This window comes from Fomitopsis serialis (assembly GCF_022376445.1).
Source record: "Fomitopsis serialis strain Sig1Antser10 chromosome Unknown B0H18scaffold_55, whole genome shotgun sequence".
NCBI classification, from domain to species: Eukaryota; Fungi; Basidiomycota; class Agaricomycetes; order Polyporales; family Fomitopsidaceae; genus Fomitopsis; species Fomitopsis serialis.
The window spans coordinates 193,086-210,144 of record NW_025955015.1 but is presented as its reverse complement, the minus strand read 5'-3'; the positions used below and the strand labels follow the sequence as shown (position 1 = coordinate 210,144).

At 55.0% G+C, this 17,059-nt stretch overlaps 7 protein-coding genes across 7 annotated transcripts; 3 read left to right on the top strand and 4 right to left on the bottom strand.

Annotated features, from left to right (window-relative positions):
* Nucleotides 1-70: 70 nt before the first annotated feature.
* Nucleotides 71-570, top strand: B0H18DRAFT_523511 (uncharacterized protein). Its single transcript, XM_048038447.1, has one exon. The coding sequence runs from the start codon at nucleotides 277-279 to the stop codon at nucleotides 535-537; it is 261 nt and encodes an 86-aa protein (XP_047891262.1). The 5' UTR covers nucleotides 71-276; the 3' UTR covers nucleotides 538-570.
* A 991-nt stretch (nucleotides 571-1,561) lies between these two features.
* Nucleotides 1,562-5,730, top strand: B0H18DRAFT_1121058 (glycoside hydrolase family 115 protein; the record flags this gene model as incomplete). The annotated part of the gene is made up of 26 exons (XM_048034264.1): nucleotides 1,562-2,066; nucleotides 2,124-2,142; nucleotides 2,204-2,410; nucleotides 2,461-2,504; nucleotides 2,552-2,564; nucleotides 2,610-2,659; nucleotides 2,716-2,843; nucleotides 2,896-2,901; nucleotides 2,960-3,080; nucleotides 3,136-3,211; nucleotides 3,270-3,342; nucleotides 3,399-3,407; nucleotides 3,458-3,493; nucleotides 3,549-3,560; nucleotides 3,612-3,916; nucleotides 3,968-4,079; nucleotides 4,148-4,241; nucleotides 4,294-4,300; nucleotides 4,353-4,415; nucleotides 4,468-4,554; nucleotides 4,602-4,670; nucleotides 4,721-4,962; nucleotides 5,019-5,196; nucleotides 5,253-5,514; nucleotides 5,565-5,610; nucleotides 5,675-5,730. The coding sequence occupies 26 exons, from the start codon at nucleotides 1,562-1,564 to the stop codon at nucleotides 5,728-5,730; spliced, it is 2,820 nt and encodes a 939-aa protein (XP_047891261.1).
* Nucleotides 5,731-7,066: 1,336 nt separating this feature from the next.
* Nucleotides 7,067-8,477, bottom strand: B0H18DRAFT_879598 (Clavaminate synthase-like protein; the record flags this gene model as incomplete). Its single annotated transcript, XM_048040706.1, has 7 exons — nucleotides 7,067-7,123; nucleotides 7,184-7,397; nucleotides 7,457-7,545; nucleotides 7,598-7,669; nucleotides 7,733-8,099; nucleotides 8,153-8,275; nucleotides 8,332-8,477. The coding sequence occupies 7 exons, from the start codon at nucleotides 8,475-8,477 to the stop codon at nucleotides 7,067-7,069; spliced, it is 1,068 nt and encodes a 355-aa protein (XP_047891260.1).
* B0H18DRAFT_1018691 (uncharacterized protein) lies at nucleotides 8,399-8,962 on the top strand (the record flags this gene model as incomplete). Its single annotated transcript, XM_048029392.1, has 1 exon — nucleotides 8,399-8,962. A coding segment is annotated over exon 1 (248 nt), but the record flags the coding sequence as incomplete, so codon positions are not given.
* An 807-nt stretch (nucleotides 8,963-9,769) lies between these two features.
* B0H18DRAFT_1018689 (uncharacterized protein) lies at nucleotides 9,770-10,011 on the bottom strand (the record flags this gene model as incomplete). The annotated part of the gene is made up of 1 exon (XM_048029391.1): nucleotides 9,770-10,011. A coding segment is annotated over exon 1 (200 nt), but the record flags the coding sequence as incomplete, so codon positions are not given.
* A 159-nt stretch (nucleotides 10,012-10,170) lies between these two features.
* B0H18DRAFT_1018687 (uncharacterized protein) lies at nucleotides 10,171-11,542 on the bottom strand. Its single transcript, XM_048029390.1, has 5 exons — nucleotides 11,404-11,542; nucleotides 11,168-11,365; nucleotides 10,475-11,026; nucleotides 10,370-10,406; nucleotides 10,171-10,294 (listed from the first exon to the last, which is right to left on the bottom strand). The coding sequence occupies exons 1-3, from the start codon at nucleotides 11,435-11,437 to the stop codon at nucleotides 10,482-10,484; spliced, it is 777 nt and encodes a 258-aa protein (XP_047891257.1). The 5' UTR covers nucleotides 11,438-11,542; the 3' UTR covers nucleotides 10,171-10,294; nucleotides 10,370-10,406; nucleotides 10,475-10,481.
* Nucleotides 11,543-12,341: 799 nt separating this feature from the next.
* Nucleotides 12,342-16,736, bottom strand: B0H18DRAFT_1085951 (phosphatidylethanolamine N-methyltransferase; the record flags this gene model as incomplete). The annotated part of the gene is made up of 17 exons (XM_048031974.1): nucleotides 12,342-12,658; nucleotides 12,718-12,781; nucleotides 12,837-13,020; nucleotides 13,086-13,207; nucleotides 13,299-13,378; nucleotides 13,446-13,660; nucleotides 13,720-13,854; nucleotides 13,927-13,993; nucleotides 14,177-14,269; nucleotides 14,325-14,620; nucleotides 14,696-15,119; nucleotides 15,171-15,284; nucleotides 15,332-15,498; nucleotides 15,552-15,632; nucleotides 16,071-16,135; nucleotides 16,186-16,532; nucleotides 16,595-16,736. The coding sequence occupies 17 exons, from the start codon at nucleotides 16,734-16,736 to the stop codon at nucleotides 12,342-12,344; spliced, it is 2,913 nt and encodes a 970-aa protein (XP_047891256.1).
* Between the last annotated feature and the right edge of the window lie 323 nt (nucleotides 16,737-17,059).

Genomic DNA, 17,059 nt, shown 5'->3' with positions numbered 1-17,059 from the left:
TCACGTGGGCATGGTACCGATATTCTCACGACGTCTGTAACTTGGTTGCTCGTGTCGCGGTCGGTGCAACGGTCAATCGACGTCAATCACTTGGTTCACCACAGTCACAACGCTTCAGTACTGAGTACCGCTACAATGGCACCAGCTCTTACACCAGGAGGTACGCAAGCGAGCTAGCCTTTTGTACAGCTAACTCATACTTTGTCAAGCTCAGAGCCTCGCAAAGCTCCAAAACCCGAGCCATTAGGGAGCATTCCTTTCATCTTCCTCTTCACAATGTGTGCACTGTGCATTGTCTTCATCCTCTGGAGGCGGGCTTCGACTTTGCGGAAGGTGGTGGCACATCGGTATGCTCGATCTATCTGCATATACCTCGAGTGGCGACTGAGCGGTCATGTACTTAGGCTGAACACCTGGACGCAGAAGCAGGGCACTATCCGTCTCTCTGAAGACGACGGCCCCCCGGCGATCGAATTCTATCCAATGATTTTGATGAGGATAATCAAAGGATTGAAGACGACGAGCCGCTTGCCGTGACGGCAGAACGCATGAAGGTCGCGAACCACGATACAAATGCAGCGGCACCCGCCGTATCAGAGGGTCTAGAAGGAGGCGAGCTCCTGGACGACTTGCCGCCTGTACCACTGCCGAAAACCTGATATAGCGCCTCTATGGTAAGTCCCATACTTCCTATAACATCTTCCGGGTCTTCCTGCCGCGGAGTCGGTTATGCGTTCAAGAAGTTGTTGGATGCACTTCTGCTGTCCGTGGATGGCACTGCAGCTCCGCATCGTCTGGGGGTAGATCGGCCGTCAGTATTCTCATGGAATTTTATCCATATCCTGTGTTCAGCGGACAGTCCAGTGGAATTGTAGACTTGATGTTCGACTGATTGGTGTCTGCTCCAGGTGCTGGTTTCTGTGTTGCCCTGTATACTATCCCCAATATTGCTTGATTATACGTTTCCGTCTGCAGACTTTGTGATACACAGGCCGGCTTCAGCTGCTGACAGCCCTTTACCAGGTAATACCTCGTCTTGTTTGCCCTGTTCTCAGGATTGCCGCATTCAATGTGATGCACAGATGTTCCGTTCCTGAATTCGACATTTTGAACCTTCTACCAGCGCGACAATTCACGCTCGGTCCTCGGTTCTTCAAGTGCGCGGCAAGGACGCAGCCAACGCGACCAGACGCGACCGCACCGATGTGACCTCTGCGCGTGACGTCACATCATCAGGTGATGCCGCCGGTCCGCTCGCAAGAGAACCACGGGCGCATCGGGAGAATGGCTGGTCAGGTCCTGGTCAGGTCCATCAGCTCACGCTATATGAGCCCGTCTTGCTCCCTGCTGTTCGTAGCGGCGGCCCACTCCCGAACCGTGTACAAGTCTATCCGACACCGAGGAAAGCCCGTATAATCTTCGAGCTTCTCAGAATCCCCGAGGTCACAAGGACCCGTGCCTAAATTACTCGCTGCGTCTTCGATGCCGAAGAACGTGGACGACTATAAAGCGCGTCAAGGAGTATGGCGAGCCCGTCTGCGCTCTTGCAGTTGCTAGGACCATGATTGGGCTCTGGGTGAGTCTCGCGGTCGGCCTACTGGCCTTCAGCGACAGCGTACGCGCAATCGGCCAGGCTACGTGCGTCTCGTTCTCGCCGTCCTCCTCGTCTTTCCCCCTTGCCAGCAATGGTGTTGCTACACCTATTCTGCTCTCCGAAGATGAATGGGGTGGTGTACAGCGCGCTGCCGGCGACTTCGCCATGGACATCCACAGGGTTTCTGGCGTGATGCCTCTGCTGTTCAATGCGACGATGCCTGCCACTCAGTCGAACCTGAGCCTTGCTGGGGCGCGTGCAATCATTGTCGGAACTCTCGGACAGTCCTCCCTGATTGACGAAGTGGTAAACAACACTGGCCTGGATGTTTCGAGTGTGGAAGGGCATTGGGAGGCGTTCATGACTCAGGAGGTCTCGAACCCACTGCCTGGGATTAGCAGCGCATATGTGATGATTGGTGCCGACAAACGGGGCACGATTTATGCTATGTATGACCACTCTGAACAGATCGGTAAGCCCGGCCCGTGTCTGTAGGCCTGCTTTACGAATTGACACAGTTTGTGCACAGGTGTCTCGCCGTGGTATTGGTGAGTATTCTGCTCGTGAGACACAGGCAAACTGTCTGACACTTGGCACTCCCTCGCTTAGGTGGGCCGACGTACCAATCAAGACCAATTCCGAGATCTACGCTGCGTCCTCAGGTTGCGCACATGGCTCACCGACCGTGCAGTACCGTGGTATCTTCCTGAACGATGAGGCACCAGCGTTGACAGAGTGGGCTATGGTTCGCTACACGAATGGAACTGGCGCTCCTTTGACGGGCTCGCCGTTCAACCATTACTTCTACACGAGCCTGTGGGTTTATTGTCCACGCTCATGTCTACGCAATTGCAACAACGTTGTAGTTTCGAGTTGTTGCTGCGCATGAAGGCGAATTACTTGTGGCCTGGTGAGTCTATCCATCCGAAATCGACCTAGCTGACAATGTGCTTTTAGCTATGTGGTCTAGGTGTGTAGCGCCAAAACAGACCGATACGGACTGACATTCAAACAGTGCATTCGGTGTCGACGACTCGTTGAACCAGCCGCTTGCCAATTGGTACGGTATCGTCATGGGCACTAGCCATGAAGAGCCCATTATGCGCTCGATCCCCGTTGAGTGGACGCTCTTCGGAAGGGGCCATGGGACTACAGCACGAACAAGGAGAATATCTACCCATTCTGGGTCGAGGGTGCCCAACGCGGGAAGGACTATGAGAACATTTCACTGTCGGACTGCGTGGTGACGGTCAGTGTCATTCATAAGTTGCTGTACCCAGGCTGACGTCGCATCTCTTTAGGTGATGGTGAGCGAGACATGACCCGCCTGGACTTTGAGTGATTTGAACGGACGCCTTGTCAGAGGCACTCGCGGGCGGTCAGGATATCCAGCTCCTTGAGCAAGTCATCAGCGATCAACGGACAATCCTGAGCGATACGTTCCCGGGCGTGAATGTGACTACCATCCCGCAGATGTGGTGTCTATGTACGTCGTTCCACGGCTCTGGCGTGTCGATTATTGGCGCTAACGATCCACACAGATAAGGAAGTGTTGGGATATTACGAAGACGGCATGACCGTTCCGGATGACATCGCCCTCCTCTGGACTGATGACAAGTGAGCTCATGGGACATGAATATTTGTGTCTTGGTGTTTGACCAAGATTCTCATCCAGCTATGGAAACATGGAACGGCTGCCAATCGTGTCTGAACGTGGGAGGAGCGGTGGCGCCGGGGTATACTACCACGTATGCATCTCACTATTGGACAAGAAGCGTTAGATACTAACTTGACCTATACACAGTATGACTATGTACGTGTGCAATACGCGGTCTATTGAAGTCACACTCAAGTTCTCTGTAGGTCGGTTCGCCCCGCAACTACAAATGGATGTCGTATGTAACATCAAACCTTTGATCCGCGTTAGTAACGCATTTTTCGCTTTCCAGAGCAGCCAATTAGCAAGGTCAGTACATTTGTGTGCGTACGCCCATACACGAACTAACTGAGAACGAAGACTTTCGAACAAATGTCGTTGACGACTGCTCGTAATGCTAATCGCATCTGGATCGTCAACGTTGGCGACTTGAAGCCTTACGAGATGGAGATAGAGTTCTTCATCACGTACGGATGGGACACATCCATCTGGAACTACGACAACCTCGACTCGTTCGTGTCCATGTGGGCACAACGTGAGTTTTCTCTTTCCTCCGCGGATGCTGTCACTGTCGCGGGCATTATCGCCAACGTAACTCGCTTCAATGCCAACTGCAAGCCCGAGCTCTTGAACGCGACGACCTTCAGTCTCACTAACTACCGAGAGTGAGTTAGGTATCTGTGCCAGAGCCGAACGCGTATGAACTCTTTGCATAGGGCCCAGAACATGCTAGCTATGTGGGAAGCGACGAACGCCTCTGCAACTGCCATCCAGGCGAAATTGCAAGACAGCATGCTGCCCGCTTACTTCCAGCTCGTCTATCACCCGGTTCAGGCCAGCTACACCTTGGCCCATATGTGGATCGCAGCGGGATTGAACAACCTGCGAGCCTCCAGGCATTCCTCAGCGCAAACAATTACGCCGATCTTGTGGAGTATCTTTTCGAAGAGGATTGGAACTTGGAGGTTGAGTATGACAGTCAGCTGGATGGTAAGTCTCACGACACTCTCGTGCAGGAATACCATTGCTGATATACGCGTAGGCAAATGGTAGGAGAGGACTACTTAATGCATGGCAGTCGCTCACTGAGCCTCTTTTCAGGGCCCACATGATGAGTCAAACACATACACTCTACGTGTACTGGCAAGAGCCATACTCGAACGCGTGAGTATTGCTCAGTAGTCCAAGAATTCGTGGCATTCTTAACATCGTTCAGTATGCCACCTGTGTCTAGGCAACAGCCATACAAGCAAGCCCTTGCTGGTGTGATGCGCCTAGCTATCGAAGGCTCGCAGGGAGGATGGTAAGTGAAAAAGGGCGTACCACTCTCCATCGTCTGATTCCTCGCAGGCCAGGAGATAACCAATACGATTGCGCACAAGGCTATGGTTGCCCGAACCCTACAGTGACGATCGATCCGTACGTTCCTGCAGGTAACAGGTACTTCGTTGTCGGAGCCGGCGGGCCAGTGCCCTTCAACTTCACGGCGACTACCAACGTGTCATGGTTGACCCTGTCGCCGTCATCTGGCTACGTCTCACTGAGTGCACAGAGCAATACGTCTACGCTTCGGTCGACTGGTCTCAATTGGAGGACACTACTTCGGCCAACGCGTTTGTCAACTTCAATGCCACTGCTGCGAACCAGCCCATGATGTCTCAGCAAGTGTACTTCACTGCGAACTACACGAGTGCCCCGAGTGACTTTACTGGTAGGTGTCCAGTCGTTGTAAGTCTGTACTATCTCCTGATGATTGATCTCGTGTAGGATTCGTTGAGGGCGATGGTACTGTGAGTATAGAGGCCGCACACGCTGCAAGAAACGCATCAGTAGATGGCATCACCTGGTTCGAATTGCCAGGATATGGCCGAACGCTTTCCGCCGTCACCCCTTGGCCTCGCGGTGGAGACGAGACGAATTTCACCGTCGGAACGGGCCCGAGCATGTGAGAAGCTTTCCCTTCTCATCGCTCACACTTTTCTCATACCATACCCCCCACAGTGAGTACGACTTCTACACGTTCAATAGCATCGGAGGCAACATCAGCGTGACTGCATACGTCGCTCCGTCGCTGAATGCGCTCGGGCCCGACAGGCCTCTGGCCATTGGCATGCAAATCGACTCGGACGAGCCCCAGGTCAGCTACTACATTCCGAACTCGACTCCGGGAACTCTTCCCGACGCTTGGAGCCAATGGGTCTCGGAGAATATCGTCTATGTACCGATGAACTTCACCGCTACTCCCGGTGCACACACGCTGACGGTAAGATTCGGAACGTAGACGTACGAAGCATACGCTAACGGCATTGCTAGGTGTGGATGATTGAGCCGACGGTCATACTGCAGAAGATCGTGATCGGTGCGTCTTCGCGTACACCTTGTGGGATGCGTTGTGTTGAATCCCGTCGATTTGATCCTTCCAGATACGGGGGGAGTACTGCCGAGCTACCTTGGCCCGCCGGAGAGTATTCGCGTATGATTGCAAGCTATCATGGAATCAGCTAGGGATGTTTGAGGATATCATAATGATACGTGCGCTACAGTAGTTGTCAAAAGGAAAGATGCAATCTCCCATTTCCCTGGGAGAGTTCTATGACGATTTTCAGTTATAATCATAGTATCAGGGCTGAGAGATGCGGACACAGATCGTTTCTTCGGAGCCCTTATTTTCAATCAAGGTGCTCACCCGATGTCCGTCCGTATGCTCAGCACCGCCCTTCTCCTCTCTCTGCGACAGAACATGAGATAACTGCGCATATTGATCGAGTAACCTCCGCAGTCTCGCCTTTGCCAGTGTGGACCACTGCCCTGTGGTCATGAGCAGGCAGGGAGTTGCTCCCAGTCCTGTCTCCCTCCCTATGAGTCATTATATGAACACCTCGTCCTAGCTCGTCCTTCACTCTGGTTGCACGCCGCCAGTTTTTTGCGCATATTACATACGTCGAACGTCGTCCGAAGCTCCAGGATGTCGATGACCGGTGACCTCCTCGAGCGCGTCCGCATGAGGCAACAGGAATGTCCGTCCAGTGATAACCTCCAGCAGCTCCGCTTCTGTGGTAATGCGCGCGAAGTTGTCGAGAATAGAGTGGAGAGTGGGTACCTAGGTTCTGGCAGCCAGACAATGGCGGGGAAGAAGTCCGAGGCCGCAGAGTTAGTCGGTGACAGATAATGGCGTCGTGAATTGATGCAGCCGTTCTCTACTATACCGACAGCGCTAGCTAGCGTCAAGGATATCCTGAGGCACGAAGGTTGAAGGAATTGTCTACGTCTGCCTGGGGAGACTACCGACAGCACGCATTGCTTCCGTTAGCCGTTCGTTCTCCGAAGATGGAGCTGGCGTCGTCACTGTTAGTATGTGGCGGTCAGATTCATCTGCACTTGCTGTTGTGAACGTTCAACGTTCAGCCTTGGATATATCTACGAAGGAATGTCTCTTGCAGGACATAGGAACCCGGTCATCTGCGGTTAAAGACATCACCCATGACAAATGGCATAGCAACTCCTCGACAGGTGTCATGTTTGTCGTCTTCGCGCAGCGGGTCCAAACCTATGGAAGACGGCAGCAGGAAGAACAAGAGCACACCACTGAAGCACAGGATTCGTGGACGACCAGGGGTATACTGCGCACCGTGCATATTGTTGAATTGGTGTGGAATTGACGGTTTTGACTCTTTCACACAATTCACTATAGTACGAGCGAAAGCATAGAGTTACATTGATCATCCCAGCCTATTTACAGTACGTACAGGCATCAGAGGCAAGGTCTGGGGTAATGTATACCAGAAAGCCACATTGTATCGAACATTCATCGTCCTTCAGGCAGCATCAGGACGGTGCTCCGTACCACGGCTCTGACGCCAAGTCTCGGGTCCCTGCGCACCGCACGCCCGCGTCAGCGAGGAACATCACTGTTAGCATCGAAATGAGCCCACTTTCTGGTTCTTGATACGCTGATTCTTGACCCGCCGCGCGAACCACTCCTTCGACGTCTGGCCGCTGCCGAAGATGCTCCTGTCAGGGGCACTCGCAATCGCGTCCGCGACCATGGGGCTCTCGGTGAGGGCGCGAAGGACGACGGAGTCGCCAGGACGCGTGAACATCACCAAGGACCAGCGCGGGAGCACCGCTTGCGCGCCTGGGGCGGGGCTGCACGTAATTGGCCAGTGAGATGCATGCTGATGGAGATGCGGGAGGGATCAGCTTACACGACGCGGTGGAGGTTCGACTTGAGGATGCCGCCGCTGAAGATGTACATCGCGTCTCCGACGTTGCACACGGCGTGCCCTGGGATCGGCTGGGAGGATCGTGAGCGTCACGCGGATCCGAAAGAAACAGAGGAAAAGTACCTTGATGTACTGCCACTTGTCCGAACCCGGGGGCATCACCTGCAATCCGCCGAGTCGGTTGTGCAGGAACGTCTGTGCGCAGAAACTTCCGCGTCAGACCGTCATTCTCTCGGCCAGCTAGGGATAACAACCCACCATCGAGCCAAAGTCGGTGTGCGCACCCAGCGCCGCCTTCTCTTCCGAGATCCCGTTAGGTCGGGGCGGGTTCCGGATGCACCGCGTCTCGCTCCCGCTCGTCTCGTCCAGCCTGTGCAGCTGCGCGAGCGTGCCCTCCTTGAGGCCGAGCCGCTTGCCGAGGATCTCCATCAGCGTGCGGTTCACCTCGGCGGAGTGCTGGATGAACGGCCAGATCGTCTGCTCCATGCGCGCGTTCACCGTCGAGGGGTACGTGCGGTGCACGGGCATGGGGAAGGCGAGGGCGTCGTCCTGGGATACGTTGATGAACTCGACGGTGTCGCGTGCGCCGGTCTCGTCGGTGGCGCTAGCCCCTGCGGCTTTGTAACTAGCGGAGAATGTCAGAGTGGGCTTGGGCGGAGCGACACGTAGAGTACCTACCCGAAGGACATGCCGTCATCACCTTGTTCGAACATCATCTTCTCCTCGAAGGGAAGGTCCATCGTCTCTTCACCCATGTCAAACATCTCGTTCACTAGGTCGTCAGCACCGTGGTTCTTCATGCTATGAGGCGCGTGGTTCAGTTCGTTATATAGAGAATAGAATGCTAAGGCGCTTACTACCAGAAGCCGAGAGTGGTGGCAGCCGTCCAGAACTTGTTGATCTCCTTCTCGTCGCCAGCCTTGAGCAGCTCGTAGTCCACAACGAGGAGCGGGTGAGTCAGGACGTTGTCGGGGAAGGGCGGGTAGTCGGTGAGTCCGGGCATGTTCAGGAGAGGAGGCTGAACTTCGAAGTTGTTGATACGTTGATTGTACTGGGGAGTGAGCTAGCGGTCTTGCTTCCACGGCCTGCAGTCCCATGTTTTATACTTCGTACGCACAGAGAACACAGACTCGGAGAAGACATGTTTACGCCATCCTCATATGCTCAATCCTCCGACATGGAGCTGCACTCGGTCGACGGCTCACCGCACAGCTCAATCCTCCGCCACGGGGCTGCACTTGGTCGACGGCTCCCCGGACCTCTCAAGATCGCTGTACGAAGCCACTGGACTCGCCGGCCAACGGTCGAGTCGGGTCCCCGCAACAAGTCACCCGCACGTTCTCGAAGTCGTCGTGTGCCACTGGATACGCCGTGAATGCGTGAGTCGCACTCCATATGGTGCCTCTGAAGCGAGCAGCTGGCGCATCGGCGCCTGGGTCTTTCTTCCCCTGCTCGGCCGTGATAGATTGACGTGCAAGCAGAGGAGGGCCCGGTGGACGCTTCGAATTCCGAAAGCCTATGGTGGGCTCTGCGTCAGTAGATCGTGGGTGAAGGAAGGGAGAGTACCTTATTATGGTGAGGAGAGCCATTCGCAGATCCTCTCGTCCCGTCCGGCTGGGTGGCGCCCGACGCGAGCTTCGTGTATCGCGAGGTAGTGACGAGTGAGACTTGTGTAATCTGTGTGAGTTGGCCGCGGACACGGGCCTCCGAGTCGGTGTGGATGCTACATGACTCGCAGCATAGCCGACGAACACCGATCCATGTACCGCAGTGCGCTGGCAACTGGCATTTGCGTAGGGCACAACCGTTGCCGCAGCACTGAACTCAATGCCAAATTTCCTAGCATCGGATGCTCAGCGCTCAGGAAGTGGACAATCGCCTGCCTACGGTGCTCGAGGCGCTCCTACACCTCCGGAATTAAGTTAGCACAGAATAGAGCCACAGTGAGTGCAACACTGACGTACCAGGACCGAGGGAGCACGATGTCAGTGGGGCGAGCAGTCATACGGTCGCACCACCCATGACCACCGCGTCTGCCGAAATCCATGTAGCCGTCTACCTCGACCCCCATACTCACTCCGATAACGCGCCCCGCGAGGCATTACGCTCGCCGCAGTGTCAATAGAGCGCGATGCGCTGCACGCTTCGCGATGTCGACCTGGGAGGGGAAACGTAACGCGTGCCCAGGTGCCCAGGTGCCGCGGTTCGGAATATCTCTGCGTAGTCACAGAACATGTCCGGGGTGCCACTGGTCCGGCTATTCAGCTAGCCGGGTTTGCGTCCGTGGCGGCGCACCCCTGCTTTGGCATTAAAAGATTGATGGTTGACCTGCGTCATTCCTGTCATGGCCGGAAGGGTGTCCAATTGGTGTCCAAGGACATGTGCATGTGTGCATTGGGCGCAGGCGCAAGTGTGAGTCAGGCGGAGAGTACGGGCGACGGCTTTGTGGCTGCAACTCACGCCGGGGGTTGAGATCTCCGCGATGTTGTTCAAGGCGCCGCCGGACATTTGGACGATAACGCAAGGTGAACTTGAACTAGATCCTCTGCGAGCCTCCGGGATGACGATGGTTCCTGAGGCCCCGGCGCACAGCAACCACGCTTAGTCTCGGTCTCCTCAAGGAAAGTTTGAGACTAAACAGCACTTGGTCCCTTGGGGAGACCAAGACCAAGACGAGTCAGTTGTGATAAATTGTCCGAGCGACCTGTAAATCATTAAATTCATGCCAATACCGAGTCAGAAGTGGTTCGCTTTGGTTGGCCGCCACTGGCAGTCAGGCGGAGAAACCCGTGTATATGACCAAACCCCAATGACTTCACCCTGGTACTGCATATGCGAGACGGTCAGGAAACCAGCGCCGACATTGACTCGGACAGGAAGAGGAAATGCACGTACATACAGACGGTTGAGAAACTTCATTGCTACAGCTGTTCTGCTCGCATGAAACCCGAATGAGGCACGTGCGGCGACGACTACCATTCGAGCTTAGCTCCTGCTCACCTTCACTTCAAGTGAGAACGTGGACAGTTGTGGATGATATCCTCGTTATACGAGGCACTGGGCGGCCCGGCACTTCTAGCATCGGTGTTGGTGGCGCGGAATCTCCCAGCTCCTGCTCCCCAATCTGCGCGAGGATCGCCTCCAGCTTGTCATAATCCCGCTGCAGCTTCTGCAGCTCTTCCTGCAGCCTCTCGTTCTCCTCTCGCAACTCCGGCTCCGACGCAGCTCGTCTCCTTAATTCCTCGTTTTCCAACGTCAGCCGGTCCCTCGCCATGAGCACCAGGGCCTTCCCCTTCCACTTCTCTGCCTCCGCCTCGAGCAACCGGATCCGCTCCTCGAGCGTCCCCTCGATCATCCGCAACCCGTCCTGCACCTGCGCCTCTGCGCGCTCGACACGCTCGAGAAGCTCGTTGTTCTCCTTCGTAACCTCGCCCACGTGCGAGGACGCCTTGCTGTACATCTCGCGGAAGAGGTCACGATCCTTCTCCGCCTCGAGCTTCTTGCGGCGCAATTCTTCATTGACGGCCTGGAGCTGCTCGATCGTCACGGAATCTGAGAGAGCCGCATTCATCGTGTCCGACATGGTGGCGACGAATCAACACAGCCGTATGTTATCTGCGACGAGAAAGGGGTGCGATGCTGATGGTCTCTGCGCCTCAGGTGAGACGTGCTTTTGTACCAGCTCTGCTCGACGTAAGGCGGAGTCGGTGATGCAGGAGTTTGACGACATACATGCCCACTCTGCGAGCTTCATTGGCTTGCGCCGTCTGTGCGCTCCAAGGAGAGCCAGAGCCCGACTGAATGTGCCGCACTCGTCATGTCTTCCAAAACCGGACAGCGCCACCTTGATGCCCTTTGGCGCCCGCCGTGTGATTATATGCAGTAGTACGCCTATCTTCCTCCGTCACATCCGTCCCTGGCAGGATAACCTCTGACGGCATCCTTGACGAGCCAGGACACCATCTTGCATTTTACATCAGTAGTATCGTCGCCTTGTGCACGCGGTCAAATACTGTCTGCGGACTCAAGGACTGAACTTATCATCAGTGCTTACGGTTTGCTCGCACAGGCTGATCCAGAAGCAACCCTGTCGGTACGAGCACGTGTTACAATCAATGGCCGATGAGACCCTGTAGATGGTTCCCCGCGACATTATGCGATGGTATCAGTCCATGCGAGAGGCGAGTATCGTTTGATACATAGTGTACAGTAAGTGGCTCTACTTACAAGCTCACGCGATATGGATCATGACAGAATGGCACCTTTCCAATATGTCGGGTCAGTTCTATCCCGGTATGACGTCCAATGACTCACGCATACGAAGCAATTCCTTCGTAAGCTCTGAAGCATTCGAATCATCGCAATACTATGCATATAGCGGAGCCGAACTCCTTGGTATATAACGGCAACAGGGAGGTAACCTACAGAGTGAACCCGCGCATCACATAACCAGTCGATAGATACACCTACTGACATTCCTTCGACGCCAGGAAGTCTCGAACACGTCGTCAATGAGAGGCATCCTCATGTTGCGTCCATTATGACGGAGATCTGGCAGAGCGTTACTGTGATACCCACATGAGGAGATCAGCGGATCGGGGTCAGCCTAGATGTCACGAAAGTCTTCTCTCGTCTTGATACCTACCTTCGGTCTACGCTGGGAGACAGTTGACAAGGTTGTCTACTCAAGTCAAGGATCATCATGCATTTTCATCAGTCATTACAAGTGTGATAGTCGTGTTCTCGCACAACAGGGCTCGATAACTCAAGCAAACCTAGAATTCATGAGGAAGACGTAAGAACAATTTGTTGATGCGCTTTGTCCAGCAAGGTGGCATCTCGGAGAAATATGACGCTGTTGAGCTCGTCAGTCCGACAGCAGCTCTTTCGAGAGCAGTACCCGGTTAGCCAAAGCGTTGATGTTCGCATCTGCCACGACGACCTCCGGCGTGAGCTCGACACCGAACGCTTGCTTGATTGCGGCCGAAATGCGTTTGGCCTGCCTTTCCGACCAGAAGCGGAAGTCGTCCGGGTCCCGAGTGTCATCGTCTTCGCTGGCCGTCTTCTCTTCCTCGGATTTGCACGACAGCGGAATCAGAGAAGGGTCGGAGTCAAGACAGAGCGGCACAATGTGCATGAGGCTCCTTCGGATGCTGTCGAAGTTCATGGCACTGGGTTTGTCCACTGTACAGAGGAGCGTTTAGGTATCGGGTGTCCTGGGATATGGAAACTGGGGAACACACCGTAGACCTCGAAGGGACCGTCTAAGCCCATGACATTGTACTTCCCGTCATGATGGTAGCGGATCTTTTGACAGGGATTAGTGATATCAGACGAGGATCAGAACTTATGGTCGCCATACCTCGTAGCGACCAGTCTGCCAGGGCAAGGTCCCGCGCTGGAAGACAACTTTTCCATCCTCTGAGTCGTTATCGGGACGGTTCGGCCGGTTGAGGCTCAAGGGAATGTCGCCATCCCATTCCTCATCATGCACCGGAACCCACATTCCGAGCGAGGAGTTTTCGTGACCAGGTTTGATTGGTTCGCTCCCACCTGCGGACGTGATAGGTCAGTCGGAGTTAGCCAGGACGAGGGTGGTATGGAGATGCACCCGATAAATGCCAATCCAATCGCGCGCGAATGGTGCAGCGGCGCCCGCCACTGCACTCTGATGGGCTCGCCGAGATGGAAGCGAAGGGAGCCATCTGCAGCGGGCACAATAGAGACCTTGTACTTGGCTGTGTCGTAGGAGGATATTCATTGGCTACCCGGCTATGCAGTCCTTCTAGTCAGAGGCGATGCCGCTTCGCCATTCAAAAGAAACGTACGAGATGACAAGCCGTTCCCTCGATTGCTGGAGCAGGATCTTCGTGTCCTGGACAACCTCCGAGATTTTAGGACGTGCTGCCAGAATCCTCGTGTGAGCCAAATGCGGGTTCCCTTCATGATCGGTGAGAAGCAGGGGACTGACACTTTGCCAAGAACTCCTCCACGACGTCGGCAGTTTCCTCGTAGACCTTGTCGAAGGTGCCCTTGACTTCGCGTGCAACCCTGCGGATCTCCGGGGCGTGCCGGCCAGCGCGGGATTCGAGAAGGCGTGCGTTCTTGTTCGCGACCTTCTTGATGACCTTGACAAAGCCCGCGTCATTCCGCAGCGAGTCTCCGTACAATTTCCGCATGTGAGGGCTGAGTATCACCGCCATCAGCACCTCATAAATGACATTCCGCATGGACTGAATACGTACTTTTCGACCTTGCTCAAGAACCACCACTGAGAAAGGTGCCGGATCACCGCCAACGCGGCCACGAGCTTGCTGCCGCTGATCAATGTCAGGCCAAAGAAGGCCGCACCGCTCATGATCTCCGGGTTGTTCAAGTAGCTGAGAATCAATATCGAAGGTCAGCAGAGGGGCCCGTGAGAAGCGTCGGGGGCTACGCGGTAAATCACGCACCGGTAAATGCCAGTGTAGTCAAGGTGCGAGGGGAAATCCTCCACGAAAAAGTCACCGAAGAACCAGCCTAAGGGAACGTTGTCAGGAAGTGGATAGAGACGGACAGCATTGAAGCGAGAGGCACGCACCAAAGGGACCGAGAACCTCGTAGGATTCCAAGGTCGACCAAACGTGCAGTCCGATGAGAATCTAGACAGCGGAGGAAGTAGTCAGCTCATGCTGTGCGCGGAACATGCGTGTCACCCGCGACTGACCGCTCCCATCGTGTGGCGCAGAAGCTCGACGCCCACCGTCCATTCTTGCGGGATGGTATACGTCTTCCACGCAAGGCAGATGAACGAGACTGATATTATTCAGCCGTGAGAACTCGGACTGGAAACGTGAGGCAAATCGCGCACCGTATGTCATGCACATGCTGAGATTATACATCGACTTCCAGTTCGTGAACGCCTCGATGACGGCACCGCGCCCGTGATCATGCGCGGGGTAGTGGTAGTGCTTCAAGAAGTGGCGCACGAGGAACTTGCGTTGTGACTGAGCGCGGAGCAGGAGCCCGAGACCGAACGAGTGCATGAGGCACCACGTGAGGGCATGCACGAAATGCAGCACGAGCACACCGCGGGGTGAAAGCGACGGGAGCACGGAGAGGGCGAGCGGGTAGAACATAATGAGGACGAGCTTGATGTCGGAGGCACTGTGCGGAGGCAGTCAGAAAGGGCAAGTAACGGAAGGAGAGTGAGCGATGTGAGGATACAGAAAGCTGACATACCGCAGAAGATCGAGGTTCTTCAGGAAAATAGTGTCCTGTCGGAAGTATCTATTCATGAGGTCATGCTGGGAGACGATCGGAGATCCAGCACGCCTCGTCCTGCTGCTCTCGCTCATCGAGCCAGCGGACGCGAGCGAGCTTGCCGAGCGGCGCTGGAGCTTGCGCTTCGGAGCCTTGGTCTTGCTCTCGTACTCCGTCTCCGTCTCTGTCTCCGTCACAGGTCCATCGGTCTCCGTTGCGGTCTCGCCTTCCGTCGCAGAGGGTGTCGGAAGGTCAACCGAGGAGATGGAGGATGACGATACCTGGCGGTCGTGAGAGACAGGGCTGTCCCTTGATTTCTTGCTCGAGGATGAGGACGAGGACACGGATGCGAGAGGGGAGCGCAGAGCGAGAAGCTTCTTCTGGCCGTAGGTGCGTTCAATATCTGAACGGTCCTTATGAGCGGAATTCTTCGTGACGCAGCAATGTCACCTACGAGGGTTCTCGAAATATACCAAGAAGCCAAACTGAGCTGCATGAGCTGCCAAGCTGACGAAGAGGACGAAATAGCTTCCAATAATGAGAGACAAACCATAGTACCCAGCATAACCTACATCCCTTCAGCATAATCTAGCGGCATGCAAAACATTGACGCACCAACGGAGTACATAGGATGAGGCGCGAGCTCGAATACACCATTGAAGGTCAGCCCTCCGCGTTGGAAGAAGACGTCACCCCAATACCAGCCGTAATCCTTCACGACATCGTGCGCCTCGGTCTTCACCCACAGGTTGAATGCGATCAGAGCAATACCTCCGATCCACCTACGGACATCATATGTCAAGCGGGATGGTCTTACTATAGCGTGTGTACTCACCTCATCATGTGGACGGAAATCGACAGTCCTGTCGGGATGCGGAAGCAGGTGAAGGCGAACATGCAATAAGCCAGGAAGTCACTACGGTCCGAAACTGATCAGTGATTCGTTCATGACAAGCATCGGAAAGAAGACATTCGTGTAGGTGATCCCTTCTGGTGTTCGCTCCTAGCAGAGATCGCTCACTGGGGCAGCGTAGCGTAAGCCACTGGTACGCACACGGCGCTCTACTGACCGACATTATTGACCAGCAGTAACCTCTTTCGAGCACAACTGTCGCCATGAACTTACGAACTGCTGCCGGCATTGTTCGACTTCTAGTACGCGTGATGCAATACATAGAGCTAGGTGCGCCTATCATTCAGCTATCGTACCCATTCGGTACCAGACTGAGGCGCTATATGCTTCTGACCCCCATGAAATTTAGCGCCTGGCGCTACGCAAACTTCTCGTCCGAGAGCGGCTGCACCAGAAACACGACCGCGTCTACACGAACGAAGGAAGAAAAGATGAACTCACTTGAGCAAGATGATGTCCACCAGCTGACGGAACAGAAGCCACGTATTGTATTCCAGCGGAAGCTCCTATGTGCAACGGTAAGAAGTCGTGTGACGGCATGCGTACATGAACGTACGTCGAAGGAATAGTCCTTGCCCATCTTCCCTGCCAGCTGCTGCCTGATCCAGTTGCGCATGGCGGGCATGCGCTTTTCGTCGAGCCAGCCGAGGCGCTGAACTTCGCGCACAATCCATTTTCGCCTGCTCTGCTTGGTGAGCACCCAGCCGAGGCCCAAGTCGTATGCCGCGCGCCAAAAGGCGAAGTAAACGAAGAAGAAGACTTTCGCGACGTTACGTGGCAGCACGAAGAAGAGCACGAGCTGCAGGCCGAGCAGGCCGAGGTTCAGTAAATCGAGGTGCGATTTGGGGAATGCAGGGTGGAAGAGCGCCGTCAGGACGTCGTGCGTTGTTGGCACACGGAAGACTATGAAGTTTAGGACGGATGTCAGTGAGATGAAAAGCGATCACTGCATAAGGGGTACGTGCCTTCGCCGCTTGGCGTCTTGCCCCAGACGACCTCCTCGGTCTTGCGCTGGCGTGTCTCGTCTTGAGAGACATGGGTTGCATCAGATTCGTTCGAGCCTTTGCGGCGGTGGCGGAGGGTATGAGGGGTATCGCCCGACGCCATGGCAGGGGACGGTGGTCGACGTAGCAGACTGAGACAACGCTGTACCTGAGCTGTACGTACGAGGGTTCCTGCCGCTTATGCGGCCACGTGGGCGCGTCGCGCTTTCAGGCGCCAAACGCGCACCGCCCGGCCCTAAACTCTGTAAATTTCCTCGCGACAAACGCGTCGGTCGCCATCCTCCTCTCCTTGTTCAACGTGCAACGTTCATTCATCAAGTTTACTTGCCATCTTGAAGGACGTCCGTCGTTGTCTGCTTGAATATGCTGAGTTTCGTCAAGTGGATCTAGCCTAAGTTCTTCTTGAGCGATATTCGCCATGGACCG

What these genes read in the sequence shown, in the direction of transcription:
- B0H18DRAFT_1018687 (XM_048029390.1), bottom strand. Translation starts at nt 11,437, where the DNA reads ATGGTGTCCTGGCTCGTCAAGGATGCCGTCAGAG. An exon ending in CGTCAAGGATGCCGTCAGAG is followed by an intron (nt 11,366 to 11,403) that starts GTTATCCTGCCA and finishes GGAGGAAGATAG; the next exon opens with GCGTACTACTGCATATAATC. An exon ending in CATCACCGACTCCGCCTTAC is followed by an intron (nt 11,027 to 11,167) that starts GTCGAGCAGAGC and finishes CGGCTCTCTCAG; the next exon opens with ATTCCGTGACGATCGAGCAG.
- B0H18DRAFT_523511 (XM_048038447.1), top strand. Translation starts at nt 277, where the DNA reads ATGTGTGCACTGTGCATTGTCTTCATCCTCTGGAGGCGGGCTTCGACT.